Consider the following 18,917-nt stretch of genomic DNA (forward strand, 5'->3'; position numbering starts at 1 on the left):
GTCACCAAAGTGTTCTAATCTGAACAAGGAAGCCCATACATTACCATACAGTAAAGAAGCAACAGAAAACTCTGAGGTATTAAATACACATGCCACAGCATACAGTAAAGAATACTTTTATTAGCATGCTTTATGATTAAGGGCATGATGAGTTGTTTGGTTGATTTTGTGCGTGTGTGTGTGTGTGTGTGAGCGCACTTCATGGAAACATGAACCCTTTCAGCAAGAGAATATCATGAATGATTCAAACAATCCTCATCTCTCTCTCCCCCCAAAACACACACACACACACACACACACACACACACACACATACACAAACACACACAAAGAATGCATTGTCCTCGGCACTTTTTTAATGAAATACATCATGAGTGTTCTGTGTATGTGTGTTTGTTTGTTCATTTGTTGGTGTGTTTTTAAATTCCTTTTTTATTCAATCTTTATCCATCCCTTTTTTTTGCTGCTTTCTCATTCAGTCATCACATTTTTAAAAAAATATATACACCGATGTGTATTTAACAATTCCCTTAAAATGACACTTTTGCATTAAAGCTGCTTGCTGTGCGATATAGGCGTATTTAAATTCGACAGTAGTCAACATTGAGCTGTACGTGAAGGCCCTACCTAATATGAAGACGCTCAGATTGTCGTTTATACATACGTAAAACCACCCTTCCACTGTTCCACTGACAGTGGAAACGCCACACCTGAAGCCTTTTGCAATGGATCCGGGCAAAGACTGAAGCCTCTCTCTCCTCCAACAAATCCACCCGAACGACCACTCCCTGTCCCCGAGGCTTCACGTCCCGCCCCCTGGAGTGCCTGCTGGTGCCGAACTTTTAAAGTCATTGCGACCTCTTGAAAATCGCCTCGCTTGTTGTGGCAAACGAGCAAATCTTCCCGTCCACAATATTGGGGATTTACATCAGAGACCCGGAGACGAGGCGAGGGGAAGCGAATTTGGTGCACCTTTCAACCCTCCACCGGCGCACCTGTACAAGGTACATACGGACGACGAAGGGCGGCGTTTCCAAATGGCCACCTGTGAGCCCTAGCAAGTGGATTGCCAGGAGCCTGGCGAGCTTACAGTTCTACCGTGGAACCCTTTGCCTTCATGATGTACATAGAAAAAGTTAGTTAGCGTTTGCTGAGATGTTGTTTTGTCTTTGTTTGTTTGTTTCGCCCAGAGGTGATGACTGTAAGCTGTAGGTGTTTGCGAGGTCGCCGTGCTTAAAGTCAGCGGAAGCATACCTGATTTGTCGTTGTCCTTTCGCTGAGCTTACCGCAGTTCTGAGGTAATTTAAGGTATGACCTAAAGTAAAAATACTAGACGTTTTGGCGAATTGTTTGTGTAAGTTAAGGTAAAGAGAAGAATCCGTATCTCCGAAATCGCCCCGTCACACCTAAGAGATGATACAGTTTTGCCTACTTAATTTCGCCGTGTTTCCTCATTAATATTTAACTGCGGTACGGGTATGCTGTAATGTGACACTTGCGTCGCGGGGGGGATCTTTCCGTAATTAGTGACATTCAACCTTATCTCGCCTTAAACCACAATTTTAAAGCTGTTAGACTTACTGTTAAGCGTATATCTTTGATAAACTAAAGAGTGAAGTATGCTTTAGGACTACATCTCATAGTCCAACATAAGCTTTTCAGTGTGCATGACCTCTCGCATCTCTGTTTTAAATACATCTTAATATAATGACGTTTAATAACGTGACGTACAGTAGTTGCACAGATCTCTGTTTGAATCGTTTTCTATGACACGAGCTTGGATCATTGCCTTCACTTGACCAGCCACTGGGGTGATGCTTTCTGTAATATAGGCTAGTAAAAAGATATTATTTGACAGCTTCATTAACCAATGGTGGAACTGCTGTTAATTTAAACGTACCCACTTGATCTCAATGATCAGACCTACCAGGACCATTCTGATTGCCCTTTTGCTATATGTTACTTGATTCCTATGGAGGGGAACAAAGACAAAGCAGTGTTTTTGTGTGTATGTATGTGTGTGTGTGTGTGTACATGTCTGCTTTTGTGTGTATGTGTGTGTGCCTTCATTTGTGTATCTCATCAAGGAACATTAGTTTGGATTCTAAAAATCATGTTGTGATTGTATTAGTTATTCTGCATTGTCTTTCTGTGGCAAAAGGTTGTGTGTGTGTGTCTAGAGGGAGGGAAGCTAGGAGGACCAATCCTGTTTGACAAGTTTTTGGTTTTTGCTCCCTGAGCTCTTATGGTTTTGTTTGTGGACTGTCATCTCTAGTGTGTGTGTGTGTGTGTGTGTGTGACTGGTTGGTTGGGTGAGTGAAGAAGGGGCTATTGGTGTGTATTGGGGTATGCTGGTGTATGTGGCAAGGGGGCAATTTCATGTGTGTACCCACACTGTTCAATAAATAAATAAATAAATAAATAAATAAATATATATATAATGGCACAGACCTTAAAGAACCAGCCAAATCAAAGCTCTTTTAATCAGAGTTTTTGTATTTAATACAAACTTATTAAAATGTGCAGTTTTGCCTGTTTAATAACATGAGCAAATCTGTTTTTGACAGATACTAAAATTAAAAATGATCTTATATATCTTTGTTCTCAAATTAAACCCTTATCCTGGCTTTTATATTTTTCTTCTCTCAGGACAAAAGGGTTCTAGAAAGGGCCACTTTTTTTCTAACAGCATAGTAAGTTTCACCTAAAAACAAAACAGCAACCATGTCCTGATACCTTTTGAAGAGAATTTTACTTCAGTTAGATGGCTTGTGTTGCCATTGAGAAAGTCTCACAGTGTTGTGTAGTTTACAAATATATCCCTTGCCACAGTGCTGGTATTCAAATATACATGGTTCAGTGATTTTATTTATTTATTTTATTTTTTGCATAGTGAATGTCAACATGAGTGCTCTCTATTCACCAACTTCATTCTCTAATTCCTCTTACCCTCACTCCTTTACTCCTCTTTGACCTCTACAGGCCAGGGATTCTCCATCCAGTCCCTGGGAACCCCTAGCCAGTCCACATATTCACTCTGTACCACCTTCTAACACACCTTGGCCAGGTAATTGGAAGCACTGGTTCAGGTGTAAGAGGAGCTAGAACTGAACTAAAACCTGTCCTGGATTCGTATCCCTGTGGACTAGATTGAGAACCTTTGTCCTACACACTGTAAAATCATAAATCATCATTAGATAAAGAAATCCTAACATGACTAACCTGAGAAGTCAAGCAGGCTTTTGAGAAATTAGCCTTCTATAAAACTACTGCAAGTTCTAGTATTGTAAATATCAATATGTTAACACGCGATATGTTGACATGCGATAATTGAGCATGTACATAAGGCTGTTCCAGAACAGCCTTATGTATTATTATGAAAAAAATATGCAAATTGTTTAAAAAATGGCAGGGCTATGGTGAATTTCTCATCTTGCCTCACTGAGGAAGAGCAAACAGGAAATGATCCAACATCACAAAGCTTCTTGAGTAACTTCTAGTTAGAAGAGTCTTGCTCAAGGACACAACAGTTGTTCTAAGGCTTGGGGCCAATCACCTCCGAACCACACTCATGTGCCATGGGGCTGCAACAGTATCAAATATGACACTGTAACCACCAGACGCGTCTAGTTTCAGATCTGAGCACCGTTTAAGTGTTTGTGTGCTGCTGAGTGAGATTCTGTACTACCGTAGTAAATGAAAGGAAAAGCACCATTCAAGGAAATTAGTCAAACAAAAGTAACAACTGTTCAGGAGTTGTTACTACCAATTAATGACCTAATTGCGTTACTGCACCTTCCAACTGCTTCCTCCTTCCAAATGTCTTGCATGTAACACACTCAGCTGTCCCTTTTATTCAGAAAGATGATGTTTTTCGCACCCCAGCCCAGATAAACCCCAGGTCTAGCTTCTCCTCGGTTTCTGCACCTGCCTCGGGCCTGGGGTAGGGGTCGCTGGGACTTGGGCTCCTGGCAGAAGCCATGCCGAACCCCAAGCCAAGTGGAGGGAGCTCCTGTCCCACACCTTCACCACGAGCAGCCCTTCACTAAAAAAAGCAAACTGCGAAAACACATATTTGCTCAGTGTTAAAACATGCATCCCTTTCATCCATCAATCTATTAGTGAGGATCTAATGGGCACCATTTTGAGCTGCTGTAGGTTCTACAGCATTTCGGTTTGTTTGCATTGTCGTTCTCCTGCATCTCCTCCATCTCTGCAACAGAACATTGTGAAGACAGGAGAATGCCCACTCTGTCTGAACAGGCAAACGGTTTATTCAGTTAGCTGTTGCGTACAAGTAGTTAGTTGGTGCCAACCGTGGGTCATGTGTATGGAATGGTTAAAAGACCAAGAACCCTCCTCCACCCTGCCCTGATACATCGTTTACTGTCCATCACTCCAGAGCCAAGATAGAGGTTTGTGGGAGGCTTTTTTTCACATTACACAGGTGCAAAATATTCATTGGCATTGGTAGCTAAGTTGTACTTGACTAGTAATCGGAAGGTTGCCAGTTAAAGCCCCACCACTGCCAAGTTGCCACTGTTGGGCTCCTGAGCAAGGCCCTTAACCCTCAATAGCTCAAGTTGTACTCAGTCATAATTGTAAGTTGCTTTGGATAAAATGCTGTAAATGTAAAATATCAAGTTCAAGTTCAGTTTATTCGTCACATACATAGTCATACACAGTATAACACGCAGTGAAATGGTGGAGAGTGCTCTGTCCAAACTGAGGAAGAGATGCAGGGGTGCATAGAGAAAAAAATATATATACAGATAAATATATATATGTATGTACAAAAATATATATATTATATATATATAATCATTAATAACATAGCATTTTTTAATTGATTAGTGCAATTGATTAGCATGGGAACAAGTTGTTTTACATTAAAGCTGCTGTTAAAGCTGACATATCAGCCTGTGACACTTTGCTGCCCTTCACAACGGCTGAGTTGTAAAGATGCTGAGGCAGGTCATTGTTTCACGATTCATTGTTATGATTTAGAGCACGTTGGGGCGGTATCATTGCTGAAGAATGCTGTCTGGGGTTAAAACAGAGCTTACACTGCATTTCAGGATAGTTTTTTTTTTTTCCAGACCCAGAACTGTTTCTGTGTTTTTACTGATATTTCAAGCACCCCCTGTTGTCAGTTTTAACTGTTTTTGCCATGATGTAATAGAACAGTAATCTGCTGAGGCAAGAAGTAAATGTGGCATGTGTGCAGGAGTGTGTGTGCAGGAGTGTGTGTGTGTGTGTGTGTGTGTGTGTGTGTGTGTGTGTGTGTGTGTGTGTGTGTGTGTGTGTGTGTGTGTGTGCGTGCGTGGGGGGTGAAGTCACCAAATTAACTTTGACTCTCATGCAGTTAAATGGGTGAATGATAAGTGAATGGACAAAGGCAAACGATGGAAACAAGGACTGATATTCAGCTGTAACTTTATTATAACAGCTATACTGTAACAGCTGTAATTATATGTAGAATATTCAGCAGGAACTCCTTGACTAAACTTATAAACACATTTAGTTACTTGGTAGCAGTCTGAGATTATAACAGCCAAGTAAACAGAAACTTGTATCACGTTTGAGGGAATTCTGTGTTACTGTCTCTATCTCGCATCTTTTTTACTTTCTTCGTTTAATCGCAGCTCCAAGGAGGAAATGTTTTGTTTTTTGTTTTAATTTATTTTGGCTTTCCTTGTGTAGCGTGTAAGTAGGCCTCTGATCATGTCCATTTAAAGGTGTGATTAGCCGGTACAGAGTCACACGTGAACAAAGATCAATATTAAGTGAGATGGAGGCTGTAAGCCATGTCCTACTTTTATTGTTCGTTTCCAAGGTTTAAATGTTTGTGACTGCCAGCAGCTCTCTTTGGGGACAGCTGCTACGTAACTTGACACTTCTATCAGAAACCCAAGCTGTACTGTCGCCAAGGTAGAACTTAAGTCTGGTGAGGTTGCCAAGGCAACAATCAACAAGTCTGGCCCCCAAAAATAAAAATTGTAATGGTGATAGCCCACCTGTAAACCAAGAGTGTCAAACCATGCAGGGGTCGCACCAGAAACCAGAGAGCTTCACGGTTTAATTTGACAGGTTCCCTATGAACACAGGGGAGAACAGGTCCAGACAGATCATCTTTGTGCTGCATTAGACAGGGCATAGGCATCTCTTTGCAAGCCGTTAAACATTTAGAAATCCAAATCTTATGTAAGCCTGCCATTCTGTGCTGCACTTAGATTTGAACTGGGTTCATTGGTTTGCTTTCAAATTCACCCCCAAATCAGCAGCCAGAAGGAAATGTTGACTTGCGCTCAAATATTGTACTCCTGATCCTGTGATTGGTGTTTCAGTCTCTTTGGGTCTACGAGGGCTTATTATTATGCAGAGAGGTAAAGACAAGGGAAAAGATACTCTCAAGAGTGGGATTATCTTTAATTGGTCTTACATCATGTTCTCCTAGGTAGTGGAGCTGCCATTATTGCAGGCAGGTTGCAAAACATTAAATTCACTACTTCATTCACCCAACACATGGGGGTGTTGGTCTGGGTTTCTTCCTCATGCTGTTCATTATATATACTTTTTACTGTAACTCTCACTATAAATCTAAATACACACACACACGCACGCACGCATGCACAAACACACACACACACACACGCACGCACGCGCACATACTTATACCTCTGACTGATAGTTCCCCAGGCACACTGCAACTGGAGTTGTGTGTTTTCTCTGATTGAAGTGTAAGAATAAAGAGTGTTTTAAAGCTAACAGCACAAGGGTCAGAACTCGGGGAGTGTTCATAATAAAAGAACCATTTAATAGGTGCTTTATAAAGCATTCACATGCTTAGACATGGAGTTTCCCAATCCACAAATACCCACAGCAATCCTTGAGGAAAGTCTCTTTATTATACATTATTATATTTTAAACAAGATTTTAACACATTCAGGGACTGGACTATCACCGGTGTCACTTCAAACTTTCAAACTGGTATCAAACATCATGTTTTATTCAACATCCATTATTTTTTATCCTACAAATGATTTGAAACCAATGTGCTAACGAATGGCCTATTAAAACCTTTTTTTTGTTGAGAACATCGATTCAAGCCTTTAGAGTGGTCATTACAATCTTCTGACCATTGGTATATAAGCATACCCAAACACCAACACTCACTCGGTCACAAACAGCTAGACAGTTCCGGTATCGTCAGCCACTGTGCTGAGAATGATCACGGGTATCTCAGTTCAGAAGAACCCAGTTCTAAGAAACGTTAATCTCCAGGCCTCCGACAGTGTCATCTGCAGAGGTGATTGTGAGCTTTTCTTGTTTTCTCTTTCACCTATTGCGTGCTGCTTTCTCAAGGATCGTCCAATGCTGTGTTCAGCTCGCACGTGACGTTAACTTTGAAGGAAAGTGTAAATAACTTCCAGCTGTTGCTTTTTCTAGCTACTATGTTTTTTTGTTATATCAACATACATTTATCACAGATTTCTTTTTTGAATAATTCACAGTCTACAGTTTCTCTTAAAGCGTTCTCAAACACCTCAGACACCTCAGGCAGTTTGTAGCATCAGCAGGAACCAAACTTGCCAAATCCCACACAGCAGACGGCTCCTGCCGCTATAGCCCACGACTCGCTGTTGCCTAGCTACCACACGGGTGGTCATTCCGTCAGCTGCCTGCCTGTCCAGCCCAATGTCACAACTATTGTGGCCCAGTGTTCTCCATACCAGGTCAGGCCTTCCTCCAGTATAAGGCTCATATCTTTGCATGCTCCTGCTACCAATGCAACAACCTTGGTTTGAACTTACGCTATCTCGCTCCTTTTTCGGTCTCAGAGATCTTCTTTCAGGATGTTGCGGCCACTTGGGATCAGGCTATCACCGGCATTGCTGTCTGCTCCTTATCTGAATTTTTGCTGCTTCTGGTTGGTTGGGTATTGTTCATTTGTGTGGGTCAGGATGTCTCATAGGACCTTAGCATTGTTGTTGTTGTTGTTTTCCAATGGTTACTGTGGCACCACCCTTTTGAGATTAAGGATGTCCAACATGTATGTAATACCCTGCAGATATTCCTGTAGATAGACACACAGACAGCTAGACAGACATATAGATGGATAAATTGATAGGTTTAGATTTAATCCAATATCTGGTGTTGGTTGAAATGCTCACCAGTTGCTTTTGCTTCTATAGAATTATTTCGGAATTCTTTCATCAACAACAGAAACAGAAACATTAAACAGTCCTGATTTTATCAGTGCTGCCGTGATGATTTGTGCTGCTGCAAACTTTGAATGAGATACAGGTGGATGTTTGTGTGTGTGAGTAAAGTCATTGTACTAATCAAGCACACAGCGAACTTCAGCCATGCACTGCATCACAGGAGGTGATCTCGGGATCTCAGGGACTGGTCTGTGTTCCAGCCCGAGACCACAGGCATGCACATAAACACCTGCAGCTAGGGCCATTCCCACCAGCAAGTCACCCAAGTCACGCACCTGAGTCGCAGAAGACATGTGAGAAGCAGACTCCGAAGACTACCATTTAATGTAGTTGTATTTAATGTGTATGTCATTCCGTTCACAGTTTATAACATACGTCATTCAGTTCACACAGTTTATAACATACGTCATTCAGTTCACACAGTTTATAACATACGTCATTCAGTTCACACAGTTTATAACCTACGTCATTCCGTTCAGTTTATAACATACGTCATTCCGTTCACAGTTTATAACATACGTCATTCCGTTCACACAGTTTATAACATACGTCATTCCGTTCACACAGTTTACAACATACGTCATTCAGTTCACAGTTTATAACATACGTCATTCAGTTCACACAGTTTATGTTACTCTTGCTTATGCGTTTAAGCCATTAGAGGATTCATGCACTGCACTCATCTAAGGCAGGATTATTGATGATTCTCATCGCCCAGTGGGAATTCCCAATATCACACGAGAGTCAGCTTGTGGATGATCTTAAAGCTCCTAAACTCCAGATTAGTGTTCTGGAGAATATTAGAGATTTAAGTGTTGTGTTATTTTATTAATTATTGTCAGAAACATTAATGTTGAAATATCTTAGGTAAAGTGATTTTGCGACTAAAATGAAAAAATCTATATAAAGAAAGACATGTGGATCATGTGTGTCCTTAAGTGTCCTTCATATGTGTACTACCTGCAGATTACATGTTGGAGAAGAATAATCAACTAAATGCTTTTTATCTTCAAGCCTCTCTTAATTTGATAGACCGCGGTATCTTGCATGACCAATGCGTGTATTAACCCAGTGTTGAATTTCTCATTGCTTGAAAACATCATGCGCATTCACTCATGTGATCACTCAGCTGCTTGGTAAAATGCCTAGTGGATATTTCATTATGCTTTCTGCATCTCTCCCTCCAGTCATGAGGCCCCCCCCTGCCCTCCTGTCCATGCTGCTCCTCTGGTGCCTGCTTCCAGCGCCGTCCTCGCCCGCCAAGATCGTGGTGGTCCCGCCCATCATGTTCGAGAGCCACCTGTACATCTTCAAGACGCTGGCGTCGGCGCTGCACGCCGAGGGCCATGACACAGTCTTCCTGGTGTCAGAGGGGCGCGAGGTGCCGCAGTCGGCCCACTACCGGCTGCAGCGCTACCCGGGCATTTTCAACAGCTCCACAGCGGACGCCTTCCTGCAGGCCAAGGTGCGCAACATTTTCTCGGGCCGCCTGACCCCGCTGGAGCTCTTCGACATCCTCGAGCACTACTCGCGCAACTGCGACAGCGTGGTGGCCAGCGGAGACGCGATGGCGCGCCTCCGCGCCGAGCACTTCGACCTGCTCCTCGTCGACCCCAACGAGATGTGCGGCTTCGTGCTGGCGCACATGCTGGCCGTGCCCTACGCCGTCTTCAGCACGGGCCTGTGGTACCCGGCCGAGGTGGGCGCGCCGGCACCGCTGGCCTACGTGCCCGAGTTCAACTCGCTGCTGACGGACCGCATGACACTGGCGCAGCGGGCCGCCAACGCCGCTGTCTACCTGCTGTCGCGCCTGGGTGTGCAGCTGCTGGTGCTGCCCAAGTACGAGCGCATCATGCGCCGGCATGGCGTGCGGCCGGCCGTGTCCATGCATGAGCTGGTGCAGGGTAGTCGCCTGTGGATGCTGTGCACGGACATGGCGCTGGAGTTCCCGCGCCCCACGCTGCCACACGTCGTCTACGTGGGCGGCATCCTCACCAAGCCACCGGGCCCCTTGCCACAGGTAACTGCCGCCACACGCACTGCTCAGAAACACATCTGCATAAATGCATGTATGCAGATCAGGTCATTAAAACTCAGATACATATTTTGGTTTTGTAGTTTGAAAGTGTAATTGAGCAACATGGGTATTTAGTGTTGTACATGACACTCATCCTCACTGTTAGTGTCAGGGTTGGCATATATATCAAAAGTATCGTTATTGCTGTATGAAATCCACGTGAAGATGGAAAGAATCTATGGTTAGTTATTTACTTTCCCAGTTAGTTATTCCCATCATACTGTGTTGTACACTCCCCAGCTCCTATATTATCATACACAGTTATTATGGATAATAAATATTATCTAATACATATAGTGATCATTATCATACCAAACTGATGAACAGTACCTTTGTTAGCAGACAGTAACTTAAAATCAGCTTTACAGGTATCAGCTACACATTAGTGGCTGCATTATATAGGACAGTGAGGCTATGACCAGAGTGCATTTTTGTTTTTGTAAGCATTTAAATTTGAGGTATAGTCAGTTGCAGAGAGAATAATTTTTATCTTCATAAAAGGGATGGTAGACCCATTAAACTTTAGGTCTAAATATTTATACGCTTTTTGCTTACGTAACACCCCGATTGTCGCAGGGCAAGGAGCAGGACATACAGACTCGCACGATGGTGATAGATCTTTATTGACATACGTTGACGACAATGGCACTCTTAAAAACGGTGGACAGGAACACAAGTAACTTGGAACATTGTGAATTTAAACACGAACATGAACACAAGCTATGATTAACGTATGACTGACAAAGATGCACACACCAACAACGGTTGAAATACACACAGACATTACAACACTAAACCATGTGCAGGTGTGCACTGACAACAGGGATTTCGTTACAAACAAGACTAACGTTGAACTCCCACGGCATGCAACAGGCCGAACCACGTGACCAGAGGGAAGGGGAGCCTTCCGTGACAACGTAAACCTCAACGTTTAGAGTCAGCTATTGTACTAACTTATGTAGATATTTGGTTCCATCAAACGAATGGGGACGTGGCAGAACATTATGTCAAAATACTCATAGCCTGTCATGAGCCCAAAACCAAAGCTGGCAAAAGCTGGGAAAACGTTTATGGTGAGGATCGGTAAGGCTTGACTCACAAGTTGGTGTCCCTGCTGCCATTTCAGCAAATGTTTGGAGGTTGCGCTGGAGTGGTCAGACTGTCCCCTCCCCATTCATGGACGCCGGTGATTGACGTCACACTTGGGGGCGGGTTCAGGTGGCCCGACGCAGTAACCGATCTCTGATCGGCAGCGGTCAAGAGGGACGCAAAATATGTCCGACCTCATCTATCGTAGGCCCACCCCCAAAATGTCAAATAGCCAACCCACACTCGTTGAAGGATGACCCTCCCTTCCTATAAGAGGCACATCATCATGGTCACTAATATTTCACTTGGCTCGTATTCACTTCTTAAATGTAAACTATGTCCTGAAGAACAATCCCATAATTCCTGCCAGCGTGATTGGCGCGCCTTGCCCTGCGCCCTCTCCTCCTAACCGAGTTCCGTCCGAGTTGCCGTGGCTTGCCCGGCCCCTGTGGGATGACAAAGGCCGTCCTTATCAGGGCGAGCGATTGTGCGGAGCCAGGCTCGGAACGGCTGTGGGGGGGGCCAGGGGGGTGGGGGCGTCCGGGCCAAGGCTGGCGGTCTTGGAATGCCAGTCCGCCAAAGGGCCTCATTGTGCGGTCCGGCCCGTGTGAGTAAATGGTGTCCATTGTGGCGTGCATGCACACCGGACAGTGGGTGCAGTGTGCCCGGCGGATCGCGGTGCCAGGTCAGCGCCGGTCCCTCTCGGGCCGCAGCTGGGACTCTCGGGAGCTTCTGGGAAGCTGTGCTAGCAAGAACCCCCCCCCCCGAAGCCGTTGGTCGGCACTCTGGGCCGCCGCGTCCGCAAGGCGCTGCTCGTTATTTTGGAAGCGGCAAAAATTCTCGCGCGTCTACACCGCAGCACTGTAAGCCTCAGCCTCGTTCACACAGTGCCAACGCATTTAGCATTGTGCTGCTGTCATGGTACTAAGGTCCCTTAGTCAACCATTTGTGTATGCTATTAAGCCCAATCTTCAGCAAAGTATTATCCTGTGTCATTTAAATGAATCTAAATATCAAAATGGGCACCTAGCAATTCTAACATTGTGAAACAGTGATCCTTCATCAGCTGTGCAAGCAAAGTGCTTCTGAAGTAAGAGGAGGAGGCCCAATTTTTTATAAAGTAAAAGCTCAACTCCACTTATAGGTCCATTTGTGCACACTGCGTTATAACTCTATACACGCATACTGTTATTACTGGTTTGGTCATTAAATTAATTGGTCAGTAAGTTAAAATATTCATAATTTGTGGTTCTTTCGTGGCACCGGTGATTTAATAGCTGCCGTTATGTTGGCAGACGAGTAGTAGCTTAGCTGCACTCGTCACGTTTCAACTGTTCTGGATCAAAAGGCGAGTTCTACTCTGTCTCCATTGTTCCTTTTGTCTTTGTGAATGTGTGAGAGTGTTTGTGTGTGTGTGTGTGTGTGTGTGTGTGTGTGTGTGTGTGTGTGTGTGTGTGTGTGTGTGTGTGTGTGAGTGTCGGTTGGCTGGGTACATTTATGCCCATATAGTGCTGGGGACTGTGCACACTGTACCAAACTGGACCTAGTTTTTGTCTTGTAATATAAAGTGTTTCCAGAGAAACAGGATATTTGTCAAAGGTTCTTCGTTAGCTGTGTACACAAAGTGCTTCTGGAATTTTAGGAGGCAAAACCAGTTTGTGTTCAATGTTTTGTTTTTACACCCGTGTCTGACAGAAATGGTGGTATGCTTTAGATGATGGGCAGTTCCTTTAGTTTAATGCTTCTTAATCTCCTTTTCTCTATCTCAGGCAGACTGAGCTTTTTACTAGATGAGACTTAACACGTGATTAGGCTCATAACCCTTGCATCGTAATCGATACATGCCTGCATCCTTTTTATATTGAACCATCTTAAAAAAAATGTAAACTCCCACACTTCAGTGGTCATTAGGTTGGGAGGCGACCATATGCTAGATGCACGGCCAACGCCACTTCTGTTTTAAGCCTAAACGGATTTCACACCGCAGAGCTTCAGCACTTTTGATTGCACAACTGATGAAGGACCTCAGTTGCTTCATGTTTACCTGGAAACGGCATATTTTTCACTTTGATTTTGATTTTCTTTGTGTGTGCATATACATGTGATTATACATACACGTGTATATTCTAAATTGAAATATTCACAGAATATTTGAATATGCAAATCTGGTGGTGGTGTTTGATCTTCTAAATATTGGTAATTTGCTTACTCTGGCTGAGTAAAATTGATTTTTGATTTTGTGCCTGCAGGAGTTTGATGCCTGGGTGAATGACACAGATGAGCATGGGTTTGTGGTGGTGTCCTTCGGGGCGGGGGTGAAGTACCTCTCCGACGACATTGCCCACAAGCTGGCAGGAGCCTTGCGTCGGCTACCTCAGAGAGTAATCTGGAGGTAGGCCTACTGCCTGTTCATTCATTCATTCATTTATTTATTTGTTCATTCTCAGATTTATGGTACATTATTATGTTGCAGTACTATGTTACTGGAAGTCATTCTCCAAGCATTCTCCAAGCTTCTGTAGGCAATTATAGTCGGCTTAAGAATTTCATTTATTTTTGGGTCTTCAGACCCATGCCTGTGTATATGTACCTTTGTTGAATCATATGAACCAACACCTTTTCTTAACATGCGGCAGCGTGACAGAAAGAAACACTGATTGGAAGAAAAAGAGGACATTAACTGGTCCAAAGTGCAGGTTGACCCGCACTTTGACCTTCCTGAGTGGAACCAGTCAGAACAGTTTACAGTGTGACATCACAACAGCAGTGCAATCCCACACGTTTACATGCCATTTTATAAGGCGAAAAGTAATCGGACACATCATCGGAAACACACAACACATCCACTATGCCATTTTATAGGGCCAAAAGTAATCGGATACATCATCGGAAACACACAACACATCGTCAGATTTTGTACTCGTTTGCAGATCCTTGGCAGTAGAGAATCCTTTGCCTGACTGTCCGAGGGCTATACCCAAGAAACTCAACAAATTGTAGATGCATTGTAAAGTGTCAGATTACCTTTGGTTGCCTGAACTGGGAGTACTGGGCTCTACTGGCTCTACTGTGTTCACTCAGTATGCACACACAAGGGCTACCTTTGAGTTCCACTTAAGTGCACTTTAATTTCATAATTTCATTATTTGTTTTCTTGAGCTAATGTAGTATTGTAATTTGTGAACGCTAATAAAGTCTTAAGTATCGAGAAGGTCAAAATGTATCTTTATATCCAAGGAAGTAAATAATAAACTTACATTTCCTTATATTAATGATTTTAGTGTGTGTCTGTAATGGTGCAAAAGTGGCATTTGCAAGCTAGCTAGCTATCAAATTGGCTAACATACTTGTCCAGATCACCAGGGGAGGCTGGTTTGTCATCCTGCATCCATTCCTTCTCTGATTCCCAGAAATATGTGGGTCATCGTCTACAGTACTTCCCAACAAACTAAACCTTACTTTCAGCATTACGTACAGCTTCGGAAATAAGTATGAAACAACAGCTAACGTGTCTTAACACGTTTTTCCCAAGCAATGTCACCATGAACAATGTTGCGTTCGCTTCATTTTGCTGCCCTCGAGTTGCTAACTGCCATGCTTGGATGTCCAGGTGGAGATCTGCATTAGAAACTCTTACTGAGCTGTAGGCATCACGCCAGGACTAGCTCGCTGAACGCCGAACAATCACACCCTCCAATCAAAGGACGTCCAGTGCCCAATTGCTCTCCCAGCCAGACGTCTACCTATTTCATATTGCGCTTTTTGTCAACTGATGTGTAAAATTGGAATGATATGAAATGCATGAGTATGTTTGAGTGTTAACCTTCGTATGGAGTGGGGGTGGGGTCACGGGCTCCAAGCAACTGGAGCTGCAAAGCCTTACGCATCTTATGCTTATGCAAAATTAAGCACACAACGTGGCTGTATTCTGAAGGGAACAGACCGCACAGACAGACCCCGAGCTAAAACTGAATCCACTCCGCTCTCACCTCAGACCCAAACTGCCACAGAGGGCCGTCCCAGTAGTTTCGACTTTGCAGTCCCGGTACTTATGAGTTTGCCGTCCCAGTCGAAAGCCCCCGGGCCTTGTTTTCCCCGATTCTCTTACAAGCCAGTGCCCTCTGACATCGCCTCCCGCCGAAACAGCCGGACGTGCGGGGAGATAGGCGGGCCGCGGGTGCCGTAGCGTCTCCTGGCAACGGGTGCAGCGAGGGACACCGTCGGCCCTTCGCCCGTGGCCCTCAGTGGGGTTCTCACCACAGTGGGAGTGGTTGGAGGGTGGAGGGGGGGGCGTGCGTGTTGTTTGTCATCGTTTTCCTAATGAGCAGACAGGGGCGGGACAGCCTTTGGGAGGACATAGCAGGCACTGGTCCCTCATGTCTCCACTAAAAAAACAACCATTTACTAACACACACAGAGAACCATTGCATACAGGGGACACACGCATAGCCACGCACACACATACACACCTGCATGCAATGAGATGGTAAACACCCATGTTTCTCACACACACACCCTTCTCAATCAGGCTCATCGGAAATACCAGCATTGCCACCCTGTTGTGTGTCAGAACCACAACGCCAAAACATAATGACGTTTGATGAAAGGACAGCCTTCCTGCGCAAACCCTACCTCCCGTGCTGTAATTAAAGAATGGTCTCTTAGTAACCCGAGAGCATTTGTCATTAGGTAAAGCACGAGCCTTTCAATGGCCCTGCATGTGCGTGTGTGTGTGCGTACTCTTTATTTCATGCTAGGACAAACTTCTCAGAAGTTCTCAGGGTGAATACACAGTACACAGTAACACAAATAGCACTCTTCTAGTAAGACCTCCTTGAAACCCTGCCCAAACTCCACCATTGTCATAGACGTATAATAAACCATTAAGACAGAATACCTTAAATACCTCAAGCGCTCTATCTTGAGCATCAACCTAATGGCAGTTTGATTTAAATCTTAACTTAGATTGACATTTTTTGCATTTGGCCGACGGTCTTATCCAGAGAGACGTAAAAAAAGTGCTTTGTCATCTACACGTCGAATGTATACAAGTCGGTAGGTTAGAGTTCAAGATACCAACTACAATTGAATTAGACTAGATTATACTGTTGAAATACAGGGATCAATGCTAATGCCTAGAGGTGCAGACTAAGCTTAAACTCTAATTCAGACAATGATAAGTGCGATAACAAACAATACCAGACAATAAGTCCTAGAGTTTCAGTATTTATTACATACATAGGTGCAGGATCAATTGTCATTTAAATATTAAATCTTCATGTTTTGGTTTATGCAAAGTGACGGAGTTTTGGCTCTTTCATCTATCCTTTTTTTTCTTCACTTTTCAAAGCTATTAATTGTTATCTGGCTGGTATTATAACCAACGTGCGTGCGTGTGTGCATACGCACGCATGTGTTTGCATAGCAGCTGCGACAAGCAAATCTTCTCATTTTCTGAGAAGGCCACGTTTGGGGGTAGGGTGAATTGCCCCTTTGAGCGGTCTGCCACTCAATGCCAGCTTTGTAGCAACATTGGGAGTGTTGGCACGTGGACCAGCTGACCATGCCCCGCCCCCTGCCCCTCGCACTCCCCAAACCGCACCCCCTCCGCCCCTCCGTCTGCTACGGGTCTGTCCTAGCACACGCTTTCCCACCTGCCGCCCTGAATTATACCGTGAGCTCATCACATGACACAGATATTATTATGGATTTGTCAAGTTCAGTTGTTGGCAGTCCAGTCAGGGAAATTGGACATTTGTCTACACTATAAACAAGTGAGGCCAACACAGGCTTCTACTGATTGGACTAAAAATGTCCTCTCACAGGCTTGCCCAATGAAGTGGCTTGGGGGTCACATGATAACAGATGTCCAATATCTCCTCTCTGCAGGTTTTCTGGAGTTCCACCCAGTAACCTTGGCAACAACACTAAATTAGTGGAGTGGATGCCACAGAATGACCTGTTGGGTGAGTATAGCATCTACTCTGTTCTCACACACACACACACACACACACACACACACACACACACACACACCCCCCTTTGATAACTTCTCCCTCTCTGAATCATGTGTCAGTGAATATCCTGACTATGCAGCAATTAATAGAAGCTGTTTTTAATTTTAAAACGGAACGAGCAAAATATTTCAATTTTGGAACTTCTTATTACAAATAATCAGTGACATATATGACCCCATGATTGTATCTGTGTGTGTGTGTGTGTGTGTGTGTGTGTGTGTGTGTGTGTGTGTGTGGAAAGGCTTGGGTGAGCTTGCGTGAATCGCTTCCTCTATAGCCTCCACCTCTGTTTCGTCGTGGACAATGTCCCTGTTGTGTAAGAAGACTATGTAGCTGTGTGTCCTCCTGTGTCACACTGTGCTGTGGGGGAAACTGTACTCCATGCTGTGGGCCTAGAACGCACACTAGTGTGAAACACACTGTAACACACACACACACACACACACACCCCATATTCTCTATATTTGAGTGGGGGATGGATAACAAAGGAGCGAGAGAGACTGTGACCAAGTTATTTCCCCCTCTTTTTCCTCTTTCTGTGAATTTACCCTTCACTCTTCCCTCATCCATCCATCCATCCATCCCTTCTCTAAAGTAAAACACTTAAAACACTTTGTTCTAGAGAGGTTTCCTAAGGGAAAGAGTGACAGAATGAGTGATGGAAAGGGTGAGACAGACAGCATTGAAGTCATATTAGCTCATTTCTACTCAGTGGCTGAGTCATATGAAGAATGTAGCTCTCTATAACATGTGGTATGTTGTTCTTCCTCCCTGCTGGGCCCTGACAATACATACTGACAAGCCACACACTGTAAGAGCTGTGCTCCTTAAACAGACTACACACACATACACACACACACACACACATATATGTGTCTTTTTATACATTTTCAGGATAAAAATGTCCTGACAAAGCAGGATGGAAAAAATAAAGTTCCTGGTCCTGACAAGTTACAGTGCTTTTTTTTACAGTGGAAAAGATCATAATTCTACTCTGAATGCATTAATTTTTGTTTTTATTTCAATGTTTAGTGTATTTCTGCAGAAATCTGAATTCCAGGATTCTGTGGGATGCTTGTCCCACCTAATGTTGTTGTGTTTTCTGTGTGGACCCCATACCTCAACATTTTGTACCAAATGTTAATTGGAATGTTTTTGTTATTTTGTAGAATTTATTTTCTGATTGCATAGAAAGCTCTCTCTCTCACTCCAGGCCACAGAAACACACGCGCCTTCCTGAGTCATGGCGGCCTGAACAGTATCTATGAGGCCATGTACCACGGCGTGCCGGTGGTGGGCGTGCCCCTGTTCGGCGACCACTACGACACCATGACGCGCGTGCAGGCCAAAGGCATGGGCATCATGCTAGAGTGGAAACGCATGACTGAAGAGGACCTGCATTCCGCCATGGTCAGCATCATCACTGACCACAGGTAGCTAACACGCGCGCGCACACACACACACACACAAACAAACAAACACACCACACTCTCATACAACCAAAGACCA

At 44.1% G+C, this 18,917-nt stretch overlaps 1 protein-coding gene across 4 annotated transcripts in view; it reads left to right on the forward strand.

Moving 5' to 3' along the window:
* The first annotated feature begins 251 nt into the window (after window positions 1–251).
* The window catches only part of ugt8 (UDP glycosyltransferase 8), a 22,694-nt gene continuing 4,028 nt past the window's right edge, over window positions 252–18,917 (forward strand). The window contains exons 1-6 of one of the 4 annotated variants that reach the window (XM_035530335.2): window positions 252–1,004; window positions 1,191–1,308; window positions 9,413–10,245; window positions 13,641–13,783; window positions 17,281–17,357; window positions 18,622–18,841. In XM_035530335.2, the coding sequence (XP_035386228.1) occupies window positions 9,415–10,245; window positions 13,641–13,783; window positions 17,281–17,357; window positions 18,622–18,841 (1,271 nt within the window). In that variant the 5' untranslated portion in view covers window positions 252–1,004; window positions 1,191–1,308; window positions 9,413–9,414. Of the gene's footprint in view, window positions 1,136–1,190; window positions 1,309–9,412; window positions 10,246–13,640; window positions 13,784–17,280; window positions 17,358–18,621; window positions 18,842–18,917 lie in introns of all 4 variants that reach the window. The other 3 variants (XM_035530336.2, XM_035530334.2, XM_035530338.2) reach the window with 3 other exon arrangements.

This window comes from Electrophorus electricus, chromosome 5, assembly GCF_041902795.1.
Source record: "Electrophorus electricus isolate QZ-2024a chromosome 5, ASM4190279v1, whole genome shotgun sequence".
NCBI classification, from domain to species: domain Eukaryota; kingdom Metazoa; phylum Chordata; class Actinopteri; order Gymnotiformes; family Gymnotidae; genus Electrophorus; species Electrophorus electricus.